The following is a 21,910-nucleotide window of genomic DNA, read 5'->3' as shown; positions in this document are numbered from 1 at the left end:
GTGTAGAATAATGTGTTGTATACATACACACATGCTAGAACACATGCCGAAAATTACATTTAGACTTAATCAGTAATGTAAAAGGGATATTTCGTTTGAAATGAAACTTATTGGTTAAAAAATTACGATAATAATAAACGTAACTATTTTATCATATTTAACGTAAAAATTTATACTTGACACAAATCAGAGTAAAAAACTTTAAAGTTGCAAATAAGCTGAAGGTTATTCTCGGGTTCGATACCTGATATTGATTTTTTGTAAATTCATCAACTTCAAATGTATTTTTGACAGCTGGTATAGTGCTACTCACTGTGAAAGATTTAAATTTCTAACTGTAGGGAAGTGTAGTGTGAAAAACTTAAGAAAACAGCACATGTTAATTTTATACACTTATTAATTAAATTCAAACTAATTTAATTACTAATTTAATTTAATTAATATGGAAATGGAATAAAATAGTGCACTATAAAAACCGTACTCCGCTACTAATTTTATAATTGCGGAAATAAGTTTGTATACAAAACCATAGTCCTGTTTTGTCGGTCTGTTTATTACGTTTTCAAATAAAAACTAAGCAACAAATCTCCGTGGTCTTGTGCACAGATAAAGTTGGAGGTCTACCTAGCTAAAGAGTTGACACAGGCTAAGCTACAATTTACCGCAGAAAAATATCTCTTTGTTACGAAATAAATCCTTACACGCAAAGAAAATAAAAAAGTACGCGGTCGAGCTGCAGGCAATTGCTAGTTTATAATAAATCAGTTTCATATATCAAAAAATAATCCTAATAACTTAAATTTTAATAAAATGTTTACTTCATAGCTACTTTTATAAATTATGTAGAATGTAGATAGATGTATGTCCAGCGATGCCAACTTGCTCCGGACAGCAAATAAATATTTTAGAGTGGCAGTTTATTAATGCGTGATTCTTGGTCAATGTAAAACAATTGTAATAAAGAAATATTATGTTGTGCATAAATTAAAATAAATAACTAATAACCACATTCCTATACTATATTAGTACTTATCGATTTCAACACCAAAATCGTTAAGTAGTCTTCGGAATAATTTTTAGAAATTCATTAAATGGTTTTTAAGATACACTCCAATAAGTGATAAATAATAAATATAGAATTATTTCATTTAACTATTAATAAACTATATGAAGTTATTATTTTTTTATTGAATTAAAAATAGCTTTTTTTGGTGTTTACTTTTAAAGTAATAATTTTTAAAAAAATTCTGAAGTTTTTAAAAATTATGGGGGGGGGGCATGTCCGACGCTAAGCCTATCTCAACAACTATAGTTTTCCAATGAAATAAAATACCTTACCTGCGTTTCTTGCATAGAAAGACGGCAAGTGAGATGAGGCAGACCACTCCGGCAACAAAAAGCACGCACTCAAACCAATTCCATAGAGTAAAACAAATAGAGGATGAACCAGTTGGCGACTCGCAATCTTCTGATAATTCTAAAAAGATTTAAATACATGGTGATGAAACACAAAAGGTAGACATTTAAAAAAGGATAGTCAGATACATGAATAAGTTTTGTGGTTAGCTTTAGTTGAGTGGTAGGAAAAACTATATTTTCTTTGTAGCTTACTACGACTACTTTTTTTTTTTCAAATGTGGAGACTACAAACTACTTTCGAAATGTAATCACTACTTCGCTACTTTTAGAAGACAAACTTGACTGGCGAACTCAATTTTCACCCATATTCAATATGATTTTGAATAAAAAATTGGCTTGGTTAAATAGAAGGAGATATTAAGAAGTTTTTATTCATGTTTACGTGAAATAGTTTTTTTTTTTTTAAGCACTTATTACGAATTTATTCTTTTCACTTTCAAACTCTTATTGCTTTTCTCGACAGTGATTAAATAAATGATAAGAAATTATCATCTATTTGTGATTTAAGTGATCAATTCTTTTTTTTTTCTATCCTCCAAGAAATAAAGTACATTGCGAAAAACAAAAACGGACCACCCTGAATAACTTTTGATCTAATGATCGAATATTCACGTTCTAAGATTCAATCTTAATGGTTTAAGGGGTGACCGCAAATACGCTAATGAATTAATGCAGACGATATTCTAAGTTACGAAATCAGACGCAAAAACGTACTTATAAAGTAACCATACGACCGAAAGCTATGAAACTTGGCATGCAGATAGTTCAAAGCACGAGGAAGGTCACTGTCGACATTAGATTATTCTATGACAAACCGTTCGAACGGGAGGAGTGAAAAACGAAATGGAATTTTCTGACTGGTTGAGCGTTATTCATTGTTTTAAATTTAACGATTCAATTAATCACATATTTTAAAGATAACATAAGTGATAATTTGCTAGATTATAGCTCTGTTTGATCAAAAAATAGTTTATTGCTCGTATTTAAATATTTAATTATTTTATATTCACCATGTCAGATAAATACAATGAACATTGCGTGGTCTTACGTCACCAAATGCATACTTTGATACCACGCTCTTTTATTTTATTTAAATCAATTCTTTTAAACGTGTTTCTAAATAACAATAATTACTTATTTGAAACCAAAGGTAATGGAATAGGAAAAAATATTTATGTATTCAAAAGCAAAATTAATGGGAAAGTGGTACTAATTCGTTTAGAAGAAACATAAAAAATCGTCGCCAAGAAGGCTTAAATACGCTAATGATGCTTAACTAATTTAAATAATATATGCATATTGAAATAAAAGAAATAATCTATGTACTAGACGGCAAAAGTAATGATGTAAAGGTATTTATTTGTATAAAAGAACAGTAAGAAATCGTCATACTATCATGTTCTGAATTAAAAAGCAAAAAAAAACAAGAAGAAAAGATACTTATTCGCGTTTTGGGTAGGCTGCTTATTATTATTGAGACTAATGCTCAATTAATATTAATAATATGCATTAATTGAAATAAAATAAAATAAGCTATGTGCTAAAATGCTAAGCTCACGAGGAAATTCGTTTAAGAAAACCGTAAAAAATCGCCATTCAAAGATGACACTGAATTCATATATATCACTAACAGTGATATGTACTACCGGTATTATGGTAATTGGTGAATTGGTTTTGATGAGAATTCTACAACTGGCTTTCCGTAGTTTCAGAAAATATTTTTCCAGTGGTAGCCAAGATAGTGTACTAATATTTTAATGAAATAGAATTAAAAGAGCTTTTTTTTCACCACTACTTATAAATATTTTAACAGTAAATTAAAGGTTAGATAGATAAATGACCATGCTCCGAAATCCTTATAAAGTTCTAATATTATTATTTTTTTAAAATTCTGCTTTAGTTGGCTGCCACTGACAAATATGTATAAACTGAAATGTTGTAGGGTTATGTAATAAGCACCGAATATACTAATATAGGTATAAAATAATATATTGATATATTTGGTAATTATTAAAACCGCACCAATCAGTTTTAATACATATACTTTGGAATTGGGTATACTATAGCCTACGTCACAGGTTGTGTTATTCCTACTAAATTTAACCCATGAACGGCATTTTCTGCGAGCCTAACTTCAAGCCACAAATAAACATACGAAGTGTTTGATCGTTTAAATAGCTGCTCGCCAGATTTTATTGCATTATAAAGAAAAGTAATTGATATTCGATTTTTGATTAATAATTGATTTATGTGGATAGTGGCATAGAATTTAGCATTGCGTCATGGTAAATGTTATTCCTACTAAGTGGAAGTAGTTGTGTTTTTTTTATATATTATACCCAATTAAGTGTCTTACGGTGGATGGTGTTTTCAATATAAATGTAAACAACAACAATCTCGAGCTCTTGATCTACGCTAGCTGTTTACTACGGCTTGTTCTGCGAGGCGATATTTTCAAACAGATAATTTTGTTTATAATAAAACAAAAATTATATAATTTCTGAGCTCAAATCTATTGTATTTCATAAGATACTAATGATATGAGGTAACTCTGGTGAGTTTGAAGTAAAATTTTTTTTATAGTTATTTATAGATGTATTGTTAAAAAAAGGGGTGACATGGTTACTAGATTTAGAAAGAACTCGCTTTTTTTGGCAGTTCCGATTTGGCCTCTTTTACTTGTTTATTACTGTTTGTTCTTGTTGCAAGCAGTGCACCAACATACGTTAGTGTTAGTATATTGTTCGAGCAAACGAGATTAAGTTCGTTTTACAAATCATCATTTAGGTTTAAAATTCGAAGTTGGTATAGTGTTAACAATAACGATTCTTCTTTTTATTCATTTTTTCAAATGACAATTGTTACGTCTTGAAATGACAGGTCTTCAAATGACGATTCTTTTTTTTAAACACAATTAATACATGAGGTAACAAATACAAGTATACAAGAAATACTACTCAAGAGAGTATCTCAAAACACAATGATCCCGTTGTGAGCCGAATGCCTTCAAAACATACCAAAAACAGTAACCTGGAAGTATAGGCAGTCAAGAGTTCCCTAGTGTACAAAACACCATCCATATTTTCAACAAAATAAAGTTAAAACTTACTTTCCTCCGGACTATTGGATTCACTGTTTGTTAGACCATTAACTTTCGTTGTATCAATTGGCGTAACTGTAGATGCTTCTACGATTCGAACTGTTGAAATTTCGCTTTCTGAAGTGTGTTGATGGGTCGAACTAGATCGCCCAACACAAATCTGCGGACTTTCATCGCTGCCATCTTTGCAATCCTTTTCGCCATCGCAAACCCAACTTTTATTAATGCATTTCTCGGGACATCGAAATTGAGCATTGGTGCATCTTTGTGGTGATTGAGTTGATGACATGTCGATTATGATTGGCGATGTCGTATAAATGTGCTCATGGGTTCTTGGGCAGTCCATCTCATCAGACCCATACAAGCAGTCCCATTCTCCATCGCAGACCCAGGTTCTATGTATGCACTTGCTGCCAGATTGTTCAGAGCATGAAACCTGGTTATGTTCGCAATCTCCAGAACTTAAATTCTCTGTCGCCAAGGGAAAGAATGTGATTCTTTCCATAAAATGATTGGATGAGCATAGCTCTTCACTTTCATCGCTGTTATCTCCGCAGTCATTGTCGCCATCACAGATATATTCTGAGTCTATGCATTTGTCTGATTCCTCACAGTAGTATTCGCCGAGATCACAATTCCCTAAAAAATATAACATTTAGATTAATGATCGCAATTTTAAAACTACAACTTTTTTAAAAAGGCACTTCTTTTTCTCAAAAACTGATTTCTTTTAAATATTTTTTTCCCTCTAAAATCTAAAGATGGTTTTTATAACCGATTTTATAAAAAGTGTTTCAAAGTAAGACTTTGTTTTATTTTATAACTGGCTTTGAACAGCCGTTCCAATCCTCAGTGAACGACTATCGATGCTCAACTCTGTATCCTTGAAATTTTGAACCCGATCCAGAAGACAAAGGAACTCCTGGATCGAGTACTGGGAGAAATTTGCCTTTGTAGAGGATGTTTTTGATGAAACTAACCCTCATTTGCATTACATGAGGTGGAAAACCACGAAAACCTTTCACTGTTACCCTAACGCAAGAGGACTATGACTAATAATCCATCTACCACTCAGGATATTTTACGTCAGCACTGTGGTCGGTGCGAGCCGGGTGCGGAATCCGAATTCGCCAGACATCGCCGGGATTCGAACCTGGTTTACCTCATTGGGAGGTGAACGCTGTATCCCCTAAGCCACTATGGCTTCCCAAGGATGGTTAACCGTGACCCTTAATCCTGTTTGAAAATCCTGCATCGCGATTTGTAATTACATAGTTTAAAAATAGCACATCTGCATTCGCGTGATTTAAAAATCAAACACCGTGATCCGCATTTGTGTGAATTTATAATCACAATTTGTACTTACGTTATTTAAAAAAATACACATTGCGATCCATATTTGGGCGATTTAAAAACCACGCATCGCGATCGACAATCGTGCGATTGAAAAATCCCTTATCACGATCCGCATTTGTGTGATTAAAAAACACATCAGGAAGCACTCATTTATATCTTCTTTTGACTGTATTGTGTAATAAAGTATTAACCCGTCATGGAAAGTGTTTGGTCATTGATTTATCAGGTACCCCGTAATACTTATCCCATCGAACACTATATAAATCATATCTGTCTGAAAATAGGTACAGAGCAAAATAATAAAAAGAAGAAGAATCGATTGCATGATAGATGCCTGTCAAAAAGAAGAACTGAACTAAAGGGAATGCCATTCAAGAATGCCAGTGTTGCTTACAAAATAAATCTATTTCTATGCCACACAGAGCATCAATAAAATGTTTAATACTGAGAGTATGACCCTTTGATGTACATAATTTTTTTCTGACGCTTTAATTACAATTAAAAATATATTTATTATGAAGGCATTCTGATAGTTACTAAAAATTCTGTTAGATTATCAGAATTGGGTACTTGCACTTCAAGAAGAAGATCACCGATACCCACACGCGTGATCTATGACGTCAGCGCCAGCTGATCGTTCCTCCATAAAAGTTAGAATGTTAATTTATGTGAAGTGAATTAAATACAGCGCCGTATCGCATATCGAATGTGTTGGAATATAATTCTTTCTAGTCTACTTTTACTTAACATAGATTTATTATTTGTTCATGTATTTTATTGTAACTGTGATTTATTTTTGTTTTGTGTACCTGGCAACTTCGATGCATAATTAATTTGTTTATGCTCTACATGGCCTCGTGCCTGTTTTTGTGTTAAGTAAGAAATACAGAGTGAAATAATTGAAATCTTTATGAAAGAATATAGAATGTGTCATTTAAGGGAAGTGATACTCGATGGGTTGGCCTACTCGTAATAGAATGGAAAGAACAATTGCTAACGTAAGCGAATGCCACGTTTCACCAACGAATTAAAATCGATATACCCACACTGACGTCACTTGCATTTGCACTAAAATATGAATCCTAAAAAAAAGCATTTTGAAAAAAATATTTTTTATCCATATTCGAAATCTTATAAATATCTTATTTTGAAAATTAACGAAAGTTCAATGATGGTTGAATCTTAGATCAAAACATAACTGCAAATAAGTGCAAGTTGGAAAAAATATTGTTTAAAAGATTCTACCTTTAACGCAGACAAGACACTGTTTCGTGCAGTATTTCATAACTATACATTATTAAAATGCTAGATATGATATTTTTTCAAATATTTTGTCCTAAATTAATAAAAAATAATGAAAGAAATATGAATAAAATGTTTAATAAAAATTCTGCTTCAAAGGCTTAATATTGTTTTTCAAGTTCTGTTTGTCAAGGAAAATACAAAAGTAAGCGTTTAAGTGCTTACCTTAAAACTATAATTTTAAACAATGTTTATCATCCTTCCATAAAGAATTATTTTGCGCTTTAGAACGGACAAATAACTTAATCACTTTAAAAGTTTGTCAACTTTTTTTTTAAATAATCCCCAATATAGCAAATTCTTCCTACTTAGATGAAAATTATTCCAAATTTTTGTCAGTTCTTATCTGCACAGACAATGCAGCGTTGGAGTAAATTTTTAAATATCAAAAAAATAAGATCACAAACGATTTTTTTTTCTTTTACAAAACTGTGATTTTTCTTCATTTACAGTCGTGTTCAAGATTTACAGTCGTGAAAAATTGTTGCTAACTCATAGCAGTTATGAAAATAATTTACAAAACATAATGTGGTAGTACCTTCTAAAGGACCCAAGTTTGAATCACGGCGATAAATGCTTTAAGCGGATGGTTTGCTTATTAACGTGACAAAATACGTATGTGTTCGAAAACTAACATTGCACTAAGCTCAAGGTATGAAATTTAATTTGAAAAGTCATTCCCTTTTAAGATAAATTTATAGTTCAAAAATTTCTAAGTTTATTTAACACAAACTATTTATGCCCTGCCACAAAAAGTAGTCGATATACACATATTTGAAGAAAAGAGACACATCTGTTTGGGGAGTCAGCCCCCAACGTTCGATAACGCTCATCAGCCCTGATGATTGAATATAATTGCTGTTTCTTGGCAGATGAAATTGTGCAACTAAAAATAATTTAATTTAGAAAACAAACAAAATCAAAAACATAATAATAACAATACAGGTAAATACACAAGCGACTAGGGGAAGGACGATTCCATAATGTTAAAAACTTTTGTCGGAAGAGTTAAAATAGGGAAAGAGGGTAATTACACTGACAAGGGAAACTAGGGAAGTGTGACTCGCCAATTTTGAAATCAACTAGTGGGATGTATGCCTTATGAGGAATAATTTTAGGGGGCAACATTCGTTTCGGCCCATAGAAGGTCCTGTGAGAGATAAAATATAATTCAACATATACAAAAATCGGTATTTTATTACTTCAATGCAGACTATTAGTTATTGTAATTGTCTCATACTCCCATTAATTTTGTGGTACTTTCACGTACTATATAATGCATATTTATTGTCAAAATTATTTCGAAAATTTTGTATATCTGTAGTTTTTCAGAAAAACCTGTTAGGTTAGTTTAAAAAAAATTGACATCAAATTTTTTAAATTTTTTTTCAAAAAATTTTCTAAATTATTAAGTAATTGCAAGTAAATAAATTAATTAATAATTGATTAATAATTAATTAAAAATTAATTTGCTAATTAATTTATTAGTTTGCTGACTAATTAGTTAACCAATTAATTACATATTAATTGGAGTATGAGACAATTACAATGACTAATTGTCTGCATTGAAGTAATAAAATACCGATTTTTCTATATATTGAATTATATTTTATCTCTCTATGGGCCGAAACGAATGTTGCCCCCTAAAATTATTCTTCATAAGGCATACATCCCACTAGTTTATTTCAAAATCGGCGAATCACACTTCCCTAGTTTCCCTTGTGAGAATATTGGGGATTTTTTCGTTCGCTTCCTTGGCGTATTGGCTAAATTTCAAAGTTTTACCGTCACCGTTCGCATTTGTTTTTATGTTTATTTTTTGCGACGTTTGCTGTTAGTTTCGAACTCGTATAAAATATGTTATTTGTTGAATTTTTTCGTTATGTCTTTGTTTTTATTATTGTTATCTGTTTTGATTTTGTTTTTAATTTTTTTTTCTTTAAAGTAAGTTAGATCTTAATATATGTAAGTTACCCCGGCAAAGTATGAAACGTCGGCATTGTATAGAATGCTGGATGCTTTTAGGCAAAGTATGAAATGTGAGAATTATACTGGGCAATGGCACTTGACCTTAAAAAAACATCAGCGTAAGGTATATCGGGCAATAACACTGAACCTTAGAAAAACATCAGTGTAGCGTATACCGGGCAAATATATACCGGGCAGTGGCACTTGACCTTAAAAAACATCAGTGCAGCGTATACCGGGCAATGGCACTTGACCTTAAAAAACATCAGTGTAGCGTATACCGGGCAAATATATACCGGGCAGTGGCACTTGACCTTAAAAAAACATCAGTGCAGCGTATACCGGGCAATGGCACTTGACCTTAAAAAAACATCAGTGTAGGGTATACCGGGCAATGGCACTTGACCTTAAAAAAACATCAGCGTAGGGTATACCGGGCAATGGCACTGAACCTTAAAAAACATCAGTGTAGGGTATATCGGACAATCGCACTTGACCTTAAAAAAAACATCAGTGCAGGGAATACCGGGCAAAAGTATACCGGACAATAGCACTTGACCTTAAAAAAACATCAGTGTAGGGTATACCGGGCAGTGGCACTTATACTAGGTCTTGTTGACTAGACTTTTGGTAAATGTCTGAAATATATACAAGGTCTTGTTAAGTGCCACTGCCCGGTATACATTTGCCCGGTATACCATACACTGATGTTTTTTAAGGTCAAGTGCCACTGCCCGATATACTTTTGCCCGGTATTCCCTGCACTGATGTTTTTTAAGGTCAAGTGCCACTGCCCGGCTTATACAAGGAATTCTTTTCACGATCTCCCTCCCCTCACTCTCTTCCAACAGGTACAGAATTGCTGGAAAAGCGACCGATAATTGTCAACAGTACTGAGGTATGTACGTAGCTCTCTGCATCAAAAACGTTCTTTGAAGATAAAAAAAAAATCAAATCTGACTGTCTTCTCTATAAAGCCTAATAATCAATTCTTTCTTTTTTGATGACCCTAGTTAATTTTTTTTCCAGAAAATCCCGCCAAAATTTGACTTCCAATGTTGGCGCTAAAATAAGGCGATATTTTGCTAAGCTAAAGCTCTCACCAGCAACGACGATTCCAAAATACAAGTCCGTTTGTATTTTGGAATCGTCCTGTCCCTAGTCGCTGGTGGTAAATACCTTTAAATTAGGGAGACAAAAATATGTAGGAAAACATTACCTTTAGGACTTATATCAATTTTGTGCTAATGACAACCAAACCAATATTAAAATGATTGTACGAAAATTGGATCCTACCAAGTGATTTTCTAGCCAATAAATATGTGCCGACAACAATGGAAAACTGCGACACCATTATTAGATTTTCATATAGAGTTAGAAATAATTTCCAAATTATTTGGGTTATAGTTATTTTAGATATGTAACAGTTTTTAACCAAATTCATCATTAATGCCTGACCTTCAATACACAAGATTTTTCAAGTTTGATCAGACATAAAGAATTCTATTAACATTCGAGGGTTAAAATGGGCTAAACATCTATAAATTATACAAAACTGTATTTTTATAAAGATAGTGTAATAGATTATCAAATTTTGAAGGAGACCAAGGCCCGAGCTGGGCTGTCTCGCCGCTGGAAAAAGTTCGATGGGAACGCTTACTAACTTCATTTCTAATACTATTTTTAGATTTTACAGGAAAGCTGTTAAAATAATTCGTGTGATTTCCGTTAAATTTTTCCCATTTAAATCTTAGTTTATAACAAAATTTTTTCATACACTACCGGTCAAAAGTTTGCGAAAATTTTGAAATCTACAAAGAAAAGGTCTAAATTCAAATGTTCATAGAACTGCAAAAAATCATTCAAATTGCATGAAAATTTGATATGTTTTAAAGTGAACCCTCTACTGTTAGTTACATATGATCGAAATACAATACTTTGTTTTTTGCGAACTGAATCCAGCTTTTCATCAAGGATTGTTTTTATGGTGAAAAAATTCGTTAAGTTTGAACACTTGCCAAAGTTGCAAAAAAAAATTTTTGTACTTTCTGCTAATAGAAAATAGTTATTTGAACCGTTCTATGTAAGCCCTCAAAATTTCAGATCGATTAATTTTTTTTTTAAGAAGTTAAAGAATTTTGAAAAACATATGTACTTTTCTCGATTTTTGAGCATTCCACATATGCGGTCTTTTGGTCTTTACATCTTCTAGCAAAGAACTTTTTAATTTTAATGTTTTCTATTTTTTCGAATAATTAATATTGATTATAAAACAAATATTCTTATTCATTATTGTAATTATTGTTATTACAAAGAATTTATTATGAATATAATTAAAACAATATCTCATAGATGTCGCATTTCATCTAAAATTTGTTTGTTCTTGCAAACGATGCTCTGATATTTCGAATCGAAATCAGTTATGGGACATTTTACAACAGGAATGGAACTCTATATCACTTGAAGTGATTAATGGTTTGGTAGATCGAATGCCACGCGTATGTAAGGGTATAATAAAAGCAAAAGGTGGATGGTTCGAGGAATCTAAGATTTAAATGTTAATTTATTTAATTACAAAATGCGAATAAGAATATGTTAAATATTTGACCTGTTGTAAATAAAATAGTTTAGTAAAAATACAAGTTTTTTATACTATTGTTATTATTTTTTTAGAATTATTTATGTAATTATTGTTATAACTTTTTATTGTAATTTAATGTAAAGTAAAAACATCACAACAAAACTAATACATATAAGGTATAAATATAAACAATAAATATAAACAATAATAATTATAATAATGAATAAGAGTATTTGTCTTATAATAAATATTAATTATTTGAAAATGTAGAAAACATTAAAATTAAAAAGTTCTTTGGTAGAAGATGTATAAACCAAAAGACTGCATATGTGGAATGCCCAAAAATCAAGAAAAGTACACATGTTTTTCAAAATTCTGTAACTTCGTCAAAAAAAAATCGAATCAATCTGAAATTTTGAGGGCTTACATAGAACGGTTCAAATAACTTTTTTCTATTAACAGAAAGTACAAAAATTTTTTTTTGCAACTTTGGAAAGTGTTCAAACTTAACGAATTTTTTCATCATAAAAACAATCCTTGATGAAAAGCTGGATTCAGTTCGCAAAAAACAAAGTATTGTATTTCGATCATATGTAATTAACAGTAGAGGGTTCACTTAATAACATATTAAATTTTCATGCAATTTGAATGATTTTTCGCAGTTCTATGAACAATTGAATTTAGACCTTTTCTTTGTAGATTTCAAAATTTTCGCAAACTTTTGACCGGTAGTGTATGTCTAATTTCTCCACTTTTGGAACCATGTGTCATATTTCCTCTAGAGACGATTGTTCTTCCGCAATATAAGTTTTTTCCTTTTAAAAATATTGTTTCATAAAATATTTTTGGGATTAAAATTTATCCTATTTTCATTTCTTTCAAAAATAACTAAAAAAATTTTTTTAACTTGAATCTTTTTTTGTGTACATAAAAAAAAGTAATAAAAAAAATGGGGGATTCCTTGTATTTTCTTGAAATTCCTCTTTACCTTAGGGAATCTTGCCTCTTTGATCTACGAATTAATTTCCAAAGACCAAAGCTTTCAATAATGGCAAAAAAATGTGATTTTAACATAGAAAAATGTAGGTTAGAAAAAAAAATCTCCTATAAGAAAAATATTTTTAATAATATTTTTATTAATGCAATAAGAAAAATATTTTCAAAAAAAATGATTTAAAAGGTTAAATTTAATTTTTTTGTAGTTATTTGAATCATAGCATTGCAATTACAAATTTTAGTTTTTTTTACATTTTTTACATATTGTATAATAATTTTATTGTGTATTTCTTCATAATTAAATTAAAATACAATAAATACAAATAAAATACAAATAAATTAAAAATTCATATTTAAATTAAAATACAATAAATACAAATGAAATACAAATAAATTAAAAATTCATATTTAAATTAAAATACAATACTCAAATAATGACATATAACTGTCAAAAAGTTACTTGAATCAAATTTCTTGTAGTTTCTTCTTCTTATTAAAAACTCAAATAAATCTAGAGTGAATCCGATTACCTTATATCTAGATAATCATTTCGTAAAGTTATACAAACAGAAAAACAAATTTTAAAATATTATTCTTTAAATGTTAAAATTATACCAAATGTCGTCTAATATATTGGAAGCTGGGCTTCAAGTCGTAGTGCATGAAATTGCGATTAAATATATTCCATCAACCTATTAACAATAAACCTAACTTACCAGAACTAGATATCATAGTAATAGATATCACTAGCGTGAAACAGATGATAATCTTTCTGATGTCACGTGACGTCATAATTAATAAGTCAGATCGAGTAATTAATACCGTCAAGTTCTTGTTATTAATTATAAGCAATTGGATTTCATTATTGACGAAATACTCTCGGCAAGAAAAGACGGAAGTACTTGAAATAAAAAGGATGTGGTGAAATTTACTTCCGGGCGACCAGTCACTCTTGTTGAAATTTCACTATCATTTCTTGATTTTTGATACAAGTAACATGAAGAATTAAAGACGAAGAATGTTGCTCACTCAACAAAAGAGAAATAACTCTTTTACTCTCTCCGTTTGTTTAAAATAATCAACATTTTATAATCACCATTTAATATAAAATATACATAAATATTAGTTTCTAAACTTTGCACAATTTGAAAGATAAGAACTAATATTTTTTCGATAATCAATTTGAAAATTATGTGTAATTTTAGAATTAATAAAGAGAAAACGACTTTGAAAACGCTTTTATCAAATCGTTTGCTCAGAAATTTCGCAACCGTTTTTTTTTTTTAATTTTTTTTTCTTTCATTCTAACTACCAACTACGTTTGAATTAATAATTAAAACTACGTTTCTGAAGTGGACTAAAAAAAAAGAGGATATTTTAATTTTGATAGTACGTTTAAACTGCGTTTTCAAAGTGAACTAAAAAAAATAAAGATATTATGATTTTGACACACACAGTGTACACATTTTTTGAAAGTTTCATGTTTTTCAACTTTGTGTGCTTGTAGAATATATTAATTTTCACTTAAATTGAATACTAAATTACTTAGTTTACACATTAAATGGAAGGTAATTTAATGCAGAATTTAATAACAAAAACAGAATCAAAATATCTGCATTACAAAAAAAGTTATGCTCATTTTAGTAGAACAAACAAATACAAATCGTTCTGAATAAGGACGTGTTTTGTAATAAAAGCGTACTAGCCAATCACAAACACTGTTCTTAGGTCCAATCAAATGTCTGTAACTATAGTTTAGGTTATTTGGATGTTAAAAGAGTTATTGTTGTGGAAATATTTTGCGGAATGATGTATACTAGTACAATTAAATAGAGTATTGCTGTTTTTGAATATTTAAAGTCCTTTTTTTTAATGAAAGTAATTTTAAACAATTTCATCAACAAGAAGAACTAATTGGACATCTACAAATTGTCATATTGAGAGAAAATGGCCTCTCTTACGCTGAAATTGCAAGACAAGTTGGTGGTACAGTGACATGTTCTGATGTACGAAAGTTCTGTTTACGTTATGAAAAAACGAAAGAACGACCAGTGGAAAAAAAAACCAAACCAGGCCGAGAAAAATGCTCAAGTGCTACTGCTGATAGAAAAATTAAACGGCTATGCCTTCAAGATAGAAAAATTTCATCAGATGCCATTAGATGTGAAATGAATGCAGCAGATATTGCAGTAAGTTCAAGAACAATAAGAAGAAGGTTATCAGGATTTGGATTAAAAGCTAGAAGTCCAAGTAAAAAACCAAATTTAAATCAAAAGAAACGCGAAAAACGAGTTAAGTGGGCAAAAGAACACATTAAATGGTCAGAAAATCATGGGAAGCAAGTAATCTGGAGCGATGAGAGTAAAATATCGCTCTTTGGTAGTGTTGATAGACAATACGTGAGACGTAGAGTAGGTGAAGCACTTCATCCTGATTGCATTGAAGCAACTACAAAAAACCCAACAAATGCATGATTTGAGCATGTATGTTTGCAGATGGTGTGAGCCGAATTCAAGTGATTGATGGCATCCTGAATGCCAAAAAATACATCGAAACTGTCCTGAAACCGAAATTGATACCTTCCATCAGGGATCTCTTCCCCAACAAGGCACCATTTATTTTTCAGCAGGATTCAGCTCCATGCCACACAGCAAAAGTACGCAAAGCATGGTTTCAAAATAAAGGCATAGATATATTACCATGGCAAGGAAACAGCCCTGATCTCAATCCAATTGAAAATTTTTGGCGACATTTGAAAATTCTTGTGCGAAAAAAACGTCCATCTGATAAAAGACAACTTATTGAAGCTATAATTGATTCTTGGCACCATGTGATTACGAAAGATGAACTCCAAACACTCGTTCACTCGATGAAAAGACACTGTGAAGCTGTCTTAAAAAATAAGATTATCCTACTATGCATTGATTGTGTAAGTATCACTTTAAAAAAATGCAAATCTAAGATAGATCTTACTATTAGTTGCATAACTTTTTTTGTAATACAGATATTGTAATACTTTATCTATTATTAAATTCTACATTAAATTACCTTTAATTTGATATGTAAATGCTCGTATTTAAGGGAAAATTAATATATTCTACAAGCACACGAAGTTGAAAAACAAAACTTTCAAAAAATGTCCACACTTTTGGCCACCACTGTATATACAATTTTTAATTTATCAGGCATTTTACGGGGAATATAAAGAAAGTAAGAATTACCAATTTAAGCAACACATTTTGGGTGAGAATTGTTACGATACCTAAGGGACGTAGGGTGGATATCTCAATCCTGTTTACGTTAGCTACTGCCATTCTATTTAGAGTAGTCCATCAAGCATCCATTCTCTTAAATTCTTTCACAAAGAGTTTTTTTGACAAAGCTTTTAATTCTACCATTTGCACAAAGACTTAATACAAGGGCAGGAGCGAAGCCATGTGGAACAAACTATTATGCATCGAAGTTGCCAGGTATAAAAAAAGCAAAAATTTATCATGATCGCGATAACATTTATAAGCAAATAATAAATCTAAGTTAAGTAAAAGAAGTAGATTAGAAAGAATTATATTTCAACAAATTCGGATGTGTTATACAGCCTTTGTACTAAATTAACTTAACGTTAATTAACATTTTAAGTTATGTAAAGAAACTTAGTTCAACGTGAATACTCCATATTGCTGATAAAGATTAGCTGGTGCAGACGTCATAGGTCATATGCTTGGGTATGGGTTGCCTTCTTCTTGGAGTGCAAGCACCCAATTTATACGATATCTTGAATTGTATCGTAAGTTAATTTATGTTTTAATTTATCTTATTTAATTTAATACGTACTTTAATTTAGTTTTTTATCGAGCTGTCTTTTTCTTGTACTTAAAATAGAGAGTTAATATGTATTCCCTGTTTGAGAGGACGATACTCCTCTTTTATTTATGTCCTCTGCAACTCTGGGAAAAGTTTCAAAGGTAATTTGTGATTGAATAGGTGAGTGTATCGTTTAAACACTCCTTTTTAATTCAAGATTGTTAAAAAAAAAAATTTAGTTTTGATTGGATTTTACTTTTAACCTAAGATGATTGGGTTTTAACTTTGAGGGGGTGTGTTTTTAATGCAATGTAGGAAAAAAAAAGTATTCCTGGAGTGCAAGAGAAAATTGAGTGGATACTGAAGTAATTGGGTAAATATATTGATGGAATGTACTGTTAGAAATATCTCGGAAAAGATGGTTAAATAGCAATTTATTAAATTGTTATTTTACCATATACAAATAAAACAGTCAGATATTTATAAAAAATATGGTATTTGAACTGTTACCTGTGAGAAAAACATTTGCTAACCGCTTTCACCTAATACAGTTAAACAACCAGACTTTTATCGAGCCAGCTAGGTCTGCCTAATGAAGCCTCTTAGACTTAGTTCCTTACAGCTGGGTACACACTATAACTGAAAGAGCTAATCTGTCAATCTCATGATTGACGGAACGGGGGTTCGAGTGACAGCGTTGACGCCGCAATATTTCTCCATTCAACACGTGAAGAGTTTCCAGTGTCCTGCACTCCCCGATTTGTGACTATTGGAATACGACACTCTCATTCACGCATAGATGGCAGCACAATGAAGCTGCTTACCCCAAAAAATCTGGTATTTAAACCACTTTTTACTGTCCGTTACAAAAACGCAACTCAACCTTACTCCAATGCCGATTACCTAACGAGAAGTCTTACTCCAATGTTAAATTTCTTTTTTACGGTTTTGAAACCATGCTAGTTGTAAATGGTTAAAAATGCGTTTGACTTTGTATTCATGGTTTTTTAACTATACTAGTTGTAAACAGTTTCAAAACCGTAAAGAAAGAAAAAATGTTCTTTCCCGTAAGTTTTACGGTTAGTTGGATGGAGAGGCTGCTGTCGGTTATTTTATTTAAATTTTAGAAAGAAAATTCTAACATTGTCAGAGTTGGATTCGATCAGTCTGGAGTTAAAGTCAAACATTTTCAACTACCGACACCACTTTTCTGTTACGGAAAAACATTTCACTCAAAGACTCAAAACTAAAATTTAACGAAGTTAAAAAATATTCTTTTTCTATTTTATAACTCATATTGTTTGCAAAATGCTGTTTTCTTTAAAGATAAAATAAGGGTTGATCAAAATAAATGAATTAATGAATTGATATAAAAAAATAAAATTAAAAAAATAATAATAAGTGGAAAAAAATGGATGATCTGTGGAAGCAATAACTAAATTTTCTCATCTCAGCGAGAAATCGATTTATTAGTTAGTTTTTCTTTTTTTTTCCCTTCTTCTTTTTAATGCTTATAAGGACACAACCAATCACTAACCAAATTCGTATAAATTAAGTATTACTTTTTTACCGCAATTACTTTTCATTACTTTTTTTAATTATTCTCAACACGCACAACAATTTCTACAACTCATGCAATAAAGTTTTATCCAACAACATAAATAGAATTCAGATGATTTTGTTTTCAAAATTTCTTCCGTCTATGTACTAACGCGATATTCTCAAATGTTTCTTCTAATTTTTAATCAAAACCTTTCAAGAAAAATGATTTATTATAATAGAAACCATGAAATAAAAGTTATTCTAGTGATTGATTGTTGAAATTTTGGAAGCCCAATAAATAGAACAATCCTTTTCTCAACATGAATTGAAACGTCTATCATAGATTAATTTGATTAAATGACATTTAAGCTCGAAATGTTATTAAAATAATAAATTAAAAATTAAATTGCTATTTCATGCAGAAAATAATAAATTCACGTGACAGAAAAGATTATTTTTGCATGTTGTAGTACTATAATGATGATATATTGATATGTAAACTACACTTTTTTTAAAAAAAATAATTAATATTTTAGAATATTTTTCAAACAAACGCGCATGTATATAAATTAATGCAGCAAAAGCTAGACGAAATTGTCCTTAATGATTAGTAGCTGGATTAAAGCTGTGTTTTAACCATTATTAATTTGTAAACTCACGATTAGTACGAGCAATAATTATAAATGTATGGTAAATTAGTTTCTAATAGTAGTAAAAGTGTGTTATGGCAATTTATGTGCTCAAAATGTTATTTTCTTCCAACAAGTACATTAATTCGAGTAAATGTTCAAAATAATGAGTCGAAATCACGTGACGAGTAATGGCTAGTCAGGTTACTAATGATTAAGATGTGTATTATTGACTTTTGTCAAATTCATTAATTAATGAAATCTTAACTTTAATGAAATAATTTAAAATTTAAACATTGGTAGTTAGAATACATAATTTCATGCATAACTCTTATTTCTATTTGAAATTGTATTGAAAAGATATTGCGTATAATCGATAACTAAAGTTGATGTGATAATTAAATCATTAAAAATAGTTTTTAAGAAATTACTTTTTCTTGGTTATGATATTAGTTATGATAGCAGGCTATCATATTAGTTGATACTATAAAGGTTATCATCTAGGATAAAAAAAACTTATTTAGAATGTAAAGGAATAGCATGAATATTTCTAAACGTACGTAATTTTAACTAGTTAGTGTATGAAGGAAGGTCTGGATTTATAAGGATTATTTTGAAATAATCGATGCTTAAATTTGAAATTACAAGATTTATTTTGGAATGAAAATTTTTAAAAATTTTTGAAGTTCTCATGCCTTCATTAATAAAGAAAAGATTATTTTCATTAAAAAATAATGGCCACTTATTTAAACGAACCGAAAAACGATCCATTAGGGATTTAAGTCAAGATACAACGTGGAAGATAATACTCTTTATATTAAAGATTTTTGGAATTTATTTTGAAAAAAGTTACAAACGAAATAAGTGTAAGAAGGTGGTATCATTTTTCAAAACATTTGTCTATTTAGTGTGGCTTAGTTTGCTTATTTATACAATCGTAATAAAATCAGTATCTTACTTGAAAAACAACAAATCGGTAAATTTTTTTCACAATATAGACTTGATGTTTGTGATTATTATTAGCATTATAATGCGACGACATATAAAGAACCTTTTAAAAGAAATGGGGAAAAACATTTTTATTAAAAAAAATAAGAATTCCGATGCGAATAAAGAACTTTATGAATTAAGTATTGCTTTTATCATACATTCAGTACATTGTATTATTAATATTTATCGTACAATTAATCCTGTGTACTCAACAGCAAATTTGCGTTTCCTTTTAATTTTTAAGGAAATTGACGGTGAAACAGCGCTTCAATATTGGAAAACATTTCCTATTGTTATTTTTGGACTTCATGTGGGTATGTTGTATTTGTTTTTCGAATTTATTCCACTATTATCAACTGTCGTTTGCTATCTTGTGATGAAAGAGAATTATCGTTTGTCACAAATCCACCATCGATTCTTGATTTCGGTTTTGAAACATGAACTAACACCAAATAGTTTGTTTAAAATATCTTCAGCATATTCTGGACTGTCGAATTTTGTGAAAAAAGCCAACACTATTATTTCATCGTTAGTGTTTGTTTTATTTGCTTACTGGTTGTACAGCGTCTGCTATTGTCTCAGTATTGTTCTAAAATCGGAAAACAGAAACGTGATTTATTTGTTAAGCTACTTATTTTCAATCATGATATTTGCCGGCGAGTTTACGTTACTCGTGCATTTATCTACTAAAGTCAGTAGTCAAGTGATAGAATCTAAAAGACTCTTTACTGTAATAGCAGAAAGTGAGAAAAGTGCTTTTGCAAATACATCAAAAGCGACTAGTTTCATGTTGCTAAGTTCAGCTTTCGATAGAGTGAAAGAAGATGTCGTTCTGAAACCCTTAGACCTGTTCAAAGTAGATAAAACTATAATCCTTGCATCGTTAGGTCTAATTGTTAGCTACGAATTAATTATATTGCAAATGGGAATAACGGAACAATAAACAACACGGTCGCAAAACTTTTTACAACGATAATTTAACTGTTATTAAAAAAATCGAAGCAAAATTATTTTTTGTGCAAATATAAAGTATTCCGGAATAAAAGCAGCTTTGTCAATATAGAATTGGTTTGATATTTGGAGTACTTGCAATTACTTAAAAAAAAACTTGGAAAAAAAAAAGATAGAATCGCAATCCTTCACTAGAACAGCTATGATTCATTAATTGCAGAACGTTATCTTTTGGTGCAATAGTTTTATAACTTTGTTTCTGGGAAAAATAATCTTGACTTACATATCACCAAAGAAGTGGTCGGAAGCGTTACAAGCAGCGAAAATACTGTAGTCGCTACTTTTTTTCCATAGTTGGTAGTGTAGTGAGTAGTGCTAGACAGTAGTTTGTAGCGATTCCTGTCGACTACTTTTAACGTTAGTTAAATAAATAAAGTTCTAAACGCAAAAAGAAAAAATTTTTGAATCTGATTGGTGCAAATCCTTCGCCGGGCTGTAAAAGCTATAAGAAAGCCTCTGTGGCCGAGCGTTAAAAAGATCTGCGTCTGATGCTAGGAAAAATTGACGCGAAATTGGACGAGTTGTTCCTGAAAATTCGAATTTTAAATGTCTGACTTTTTTAAAATTTGACTTCACAAGAAGTATAAAGTGCGTTTTTGTGTCTGATTACGTAACTGATTTTGCGTCTGACTCGAGTCCTAGAACGTGAAGATCCGATCATTAGATCAAAAGTTATTCAGGGTAGTCCGTTTTTGGTTTTTCGCACTGTAGTTTATTTCTTGGAGGATATGAAAAAGTTACAATACAATATTGGAGAATTTCCTAGCACTTCTTAATTCACTGTCGAGAAAATCATAGAGTTTGAAAGTTAAAAGAACAAATTTGCAAAAAGTGCTTCGCAATAAAAAAAATATTGTCTAGCATTTCTTAAATTAAATATTCACTATCGAGTTTAAAAATTAAAAGAAAAATTTCGTATTAAAAAAAAAATATTTCATGTAAACATGATTTAAAACTTCTTAATATCTCCTCATATTTAACCAAGCCGATTTTTTATTCAAAATCATTTTGAATATTGGTGAAAATTAAGTTCTCCTGTTAAGTTTGTCTTCTAAAAGTAGCGGAGCAGTGACTACATTTTGATAGTAGTTTGTAGTCGCTACAAGTTGTAGTTAGCTACAATTGTAATGAAGTTGTAGTTAATTACATAGAAAATGTATTTTTTTCGACCACTGCCAACGATATATGTGAAATATGCTCCTCATAGAAGAAATA

The 21,910-nt window shown here is 30.5% G+C and overlaps 1 protein-coding gene across 2 annotated transcripts in view; it reads right to left on the bottom strand.

The window, feature by feature from the left end:
* LOC107454279 (uncharacterized) overlaps positions 1-21,910 on the bottom strand; it is a 36,786-nt gene that overhangs the window by 3,274 nt on the left and 11,602 nt on the right. The window contains exons 1-3 of one of the 2 annotated variants that reach the window (XM_016071414.5): positions 13,439-13,615; positions 4,529-5,158; positions 1,339-1,477 (exon numbers count right to left, since the gene is read on the bottom strand). In XM_016071414.5, coding sequence (XP_015926900.3) covers positions 1,339-1,477; positions 4,529-5,158; positions 13,439-13,514 — 845 coding nt within the window. In that variant the 5' untranslated portion in view covers positions 13,515-13,615. Of the gene's footprint in view, positions 1-1,338; positions 1,478-4,528; positions 5,159-13,438; positions 13,616-21,910 lie in introns of those variants that run through there. The other variant, XM_016071413.4, reaches the window with a different exon arrangement.

This window comes from Parasteatoda tepidariorum, chromosome 9 (genome assembly GCF_982258835.1).
Source record: "Parasteatoda tepidariorum strain Cologne lab strain chromosome 9, Ptep-v5.0, whole genome shotgun sequence".
Lineage (NCBI taxonomy): Eukaryota > Metazoa > Arthropoda > Arachnida > Araneae > Theridiidae > Parasteatoda > Parasteatoda tepidariorum.
The sequence above is the reverse complement of the archived record's forward strand: the minus strand, read 5'-3'. Positions and strand labels throughout refer to the sequence as shown.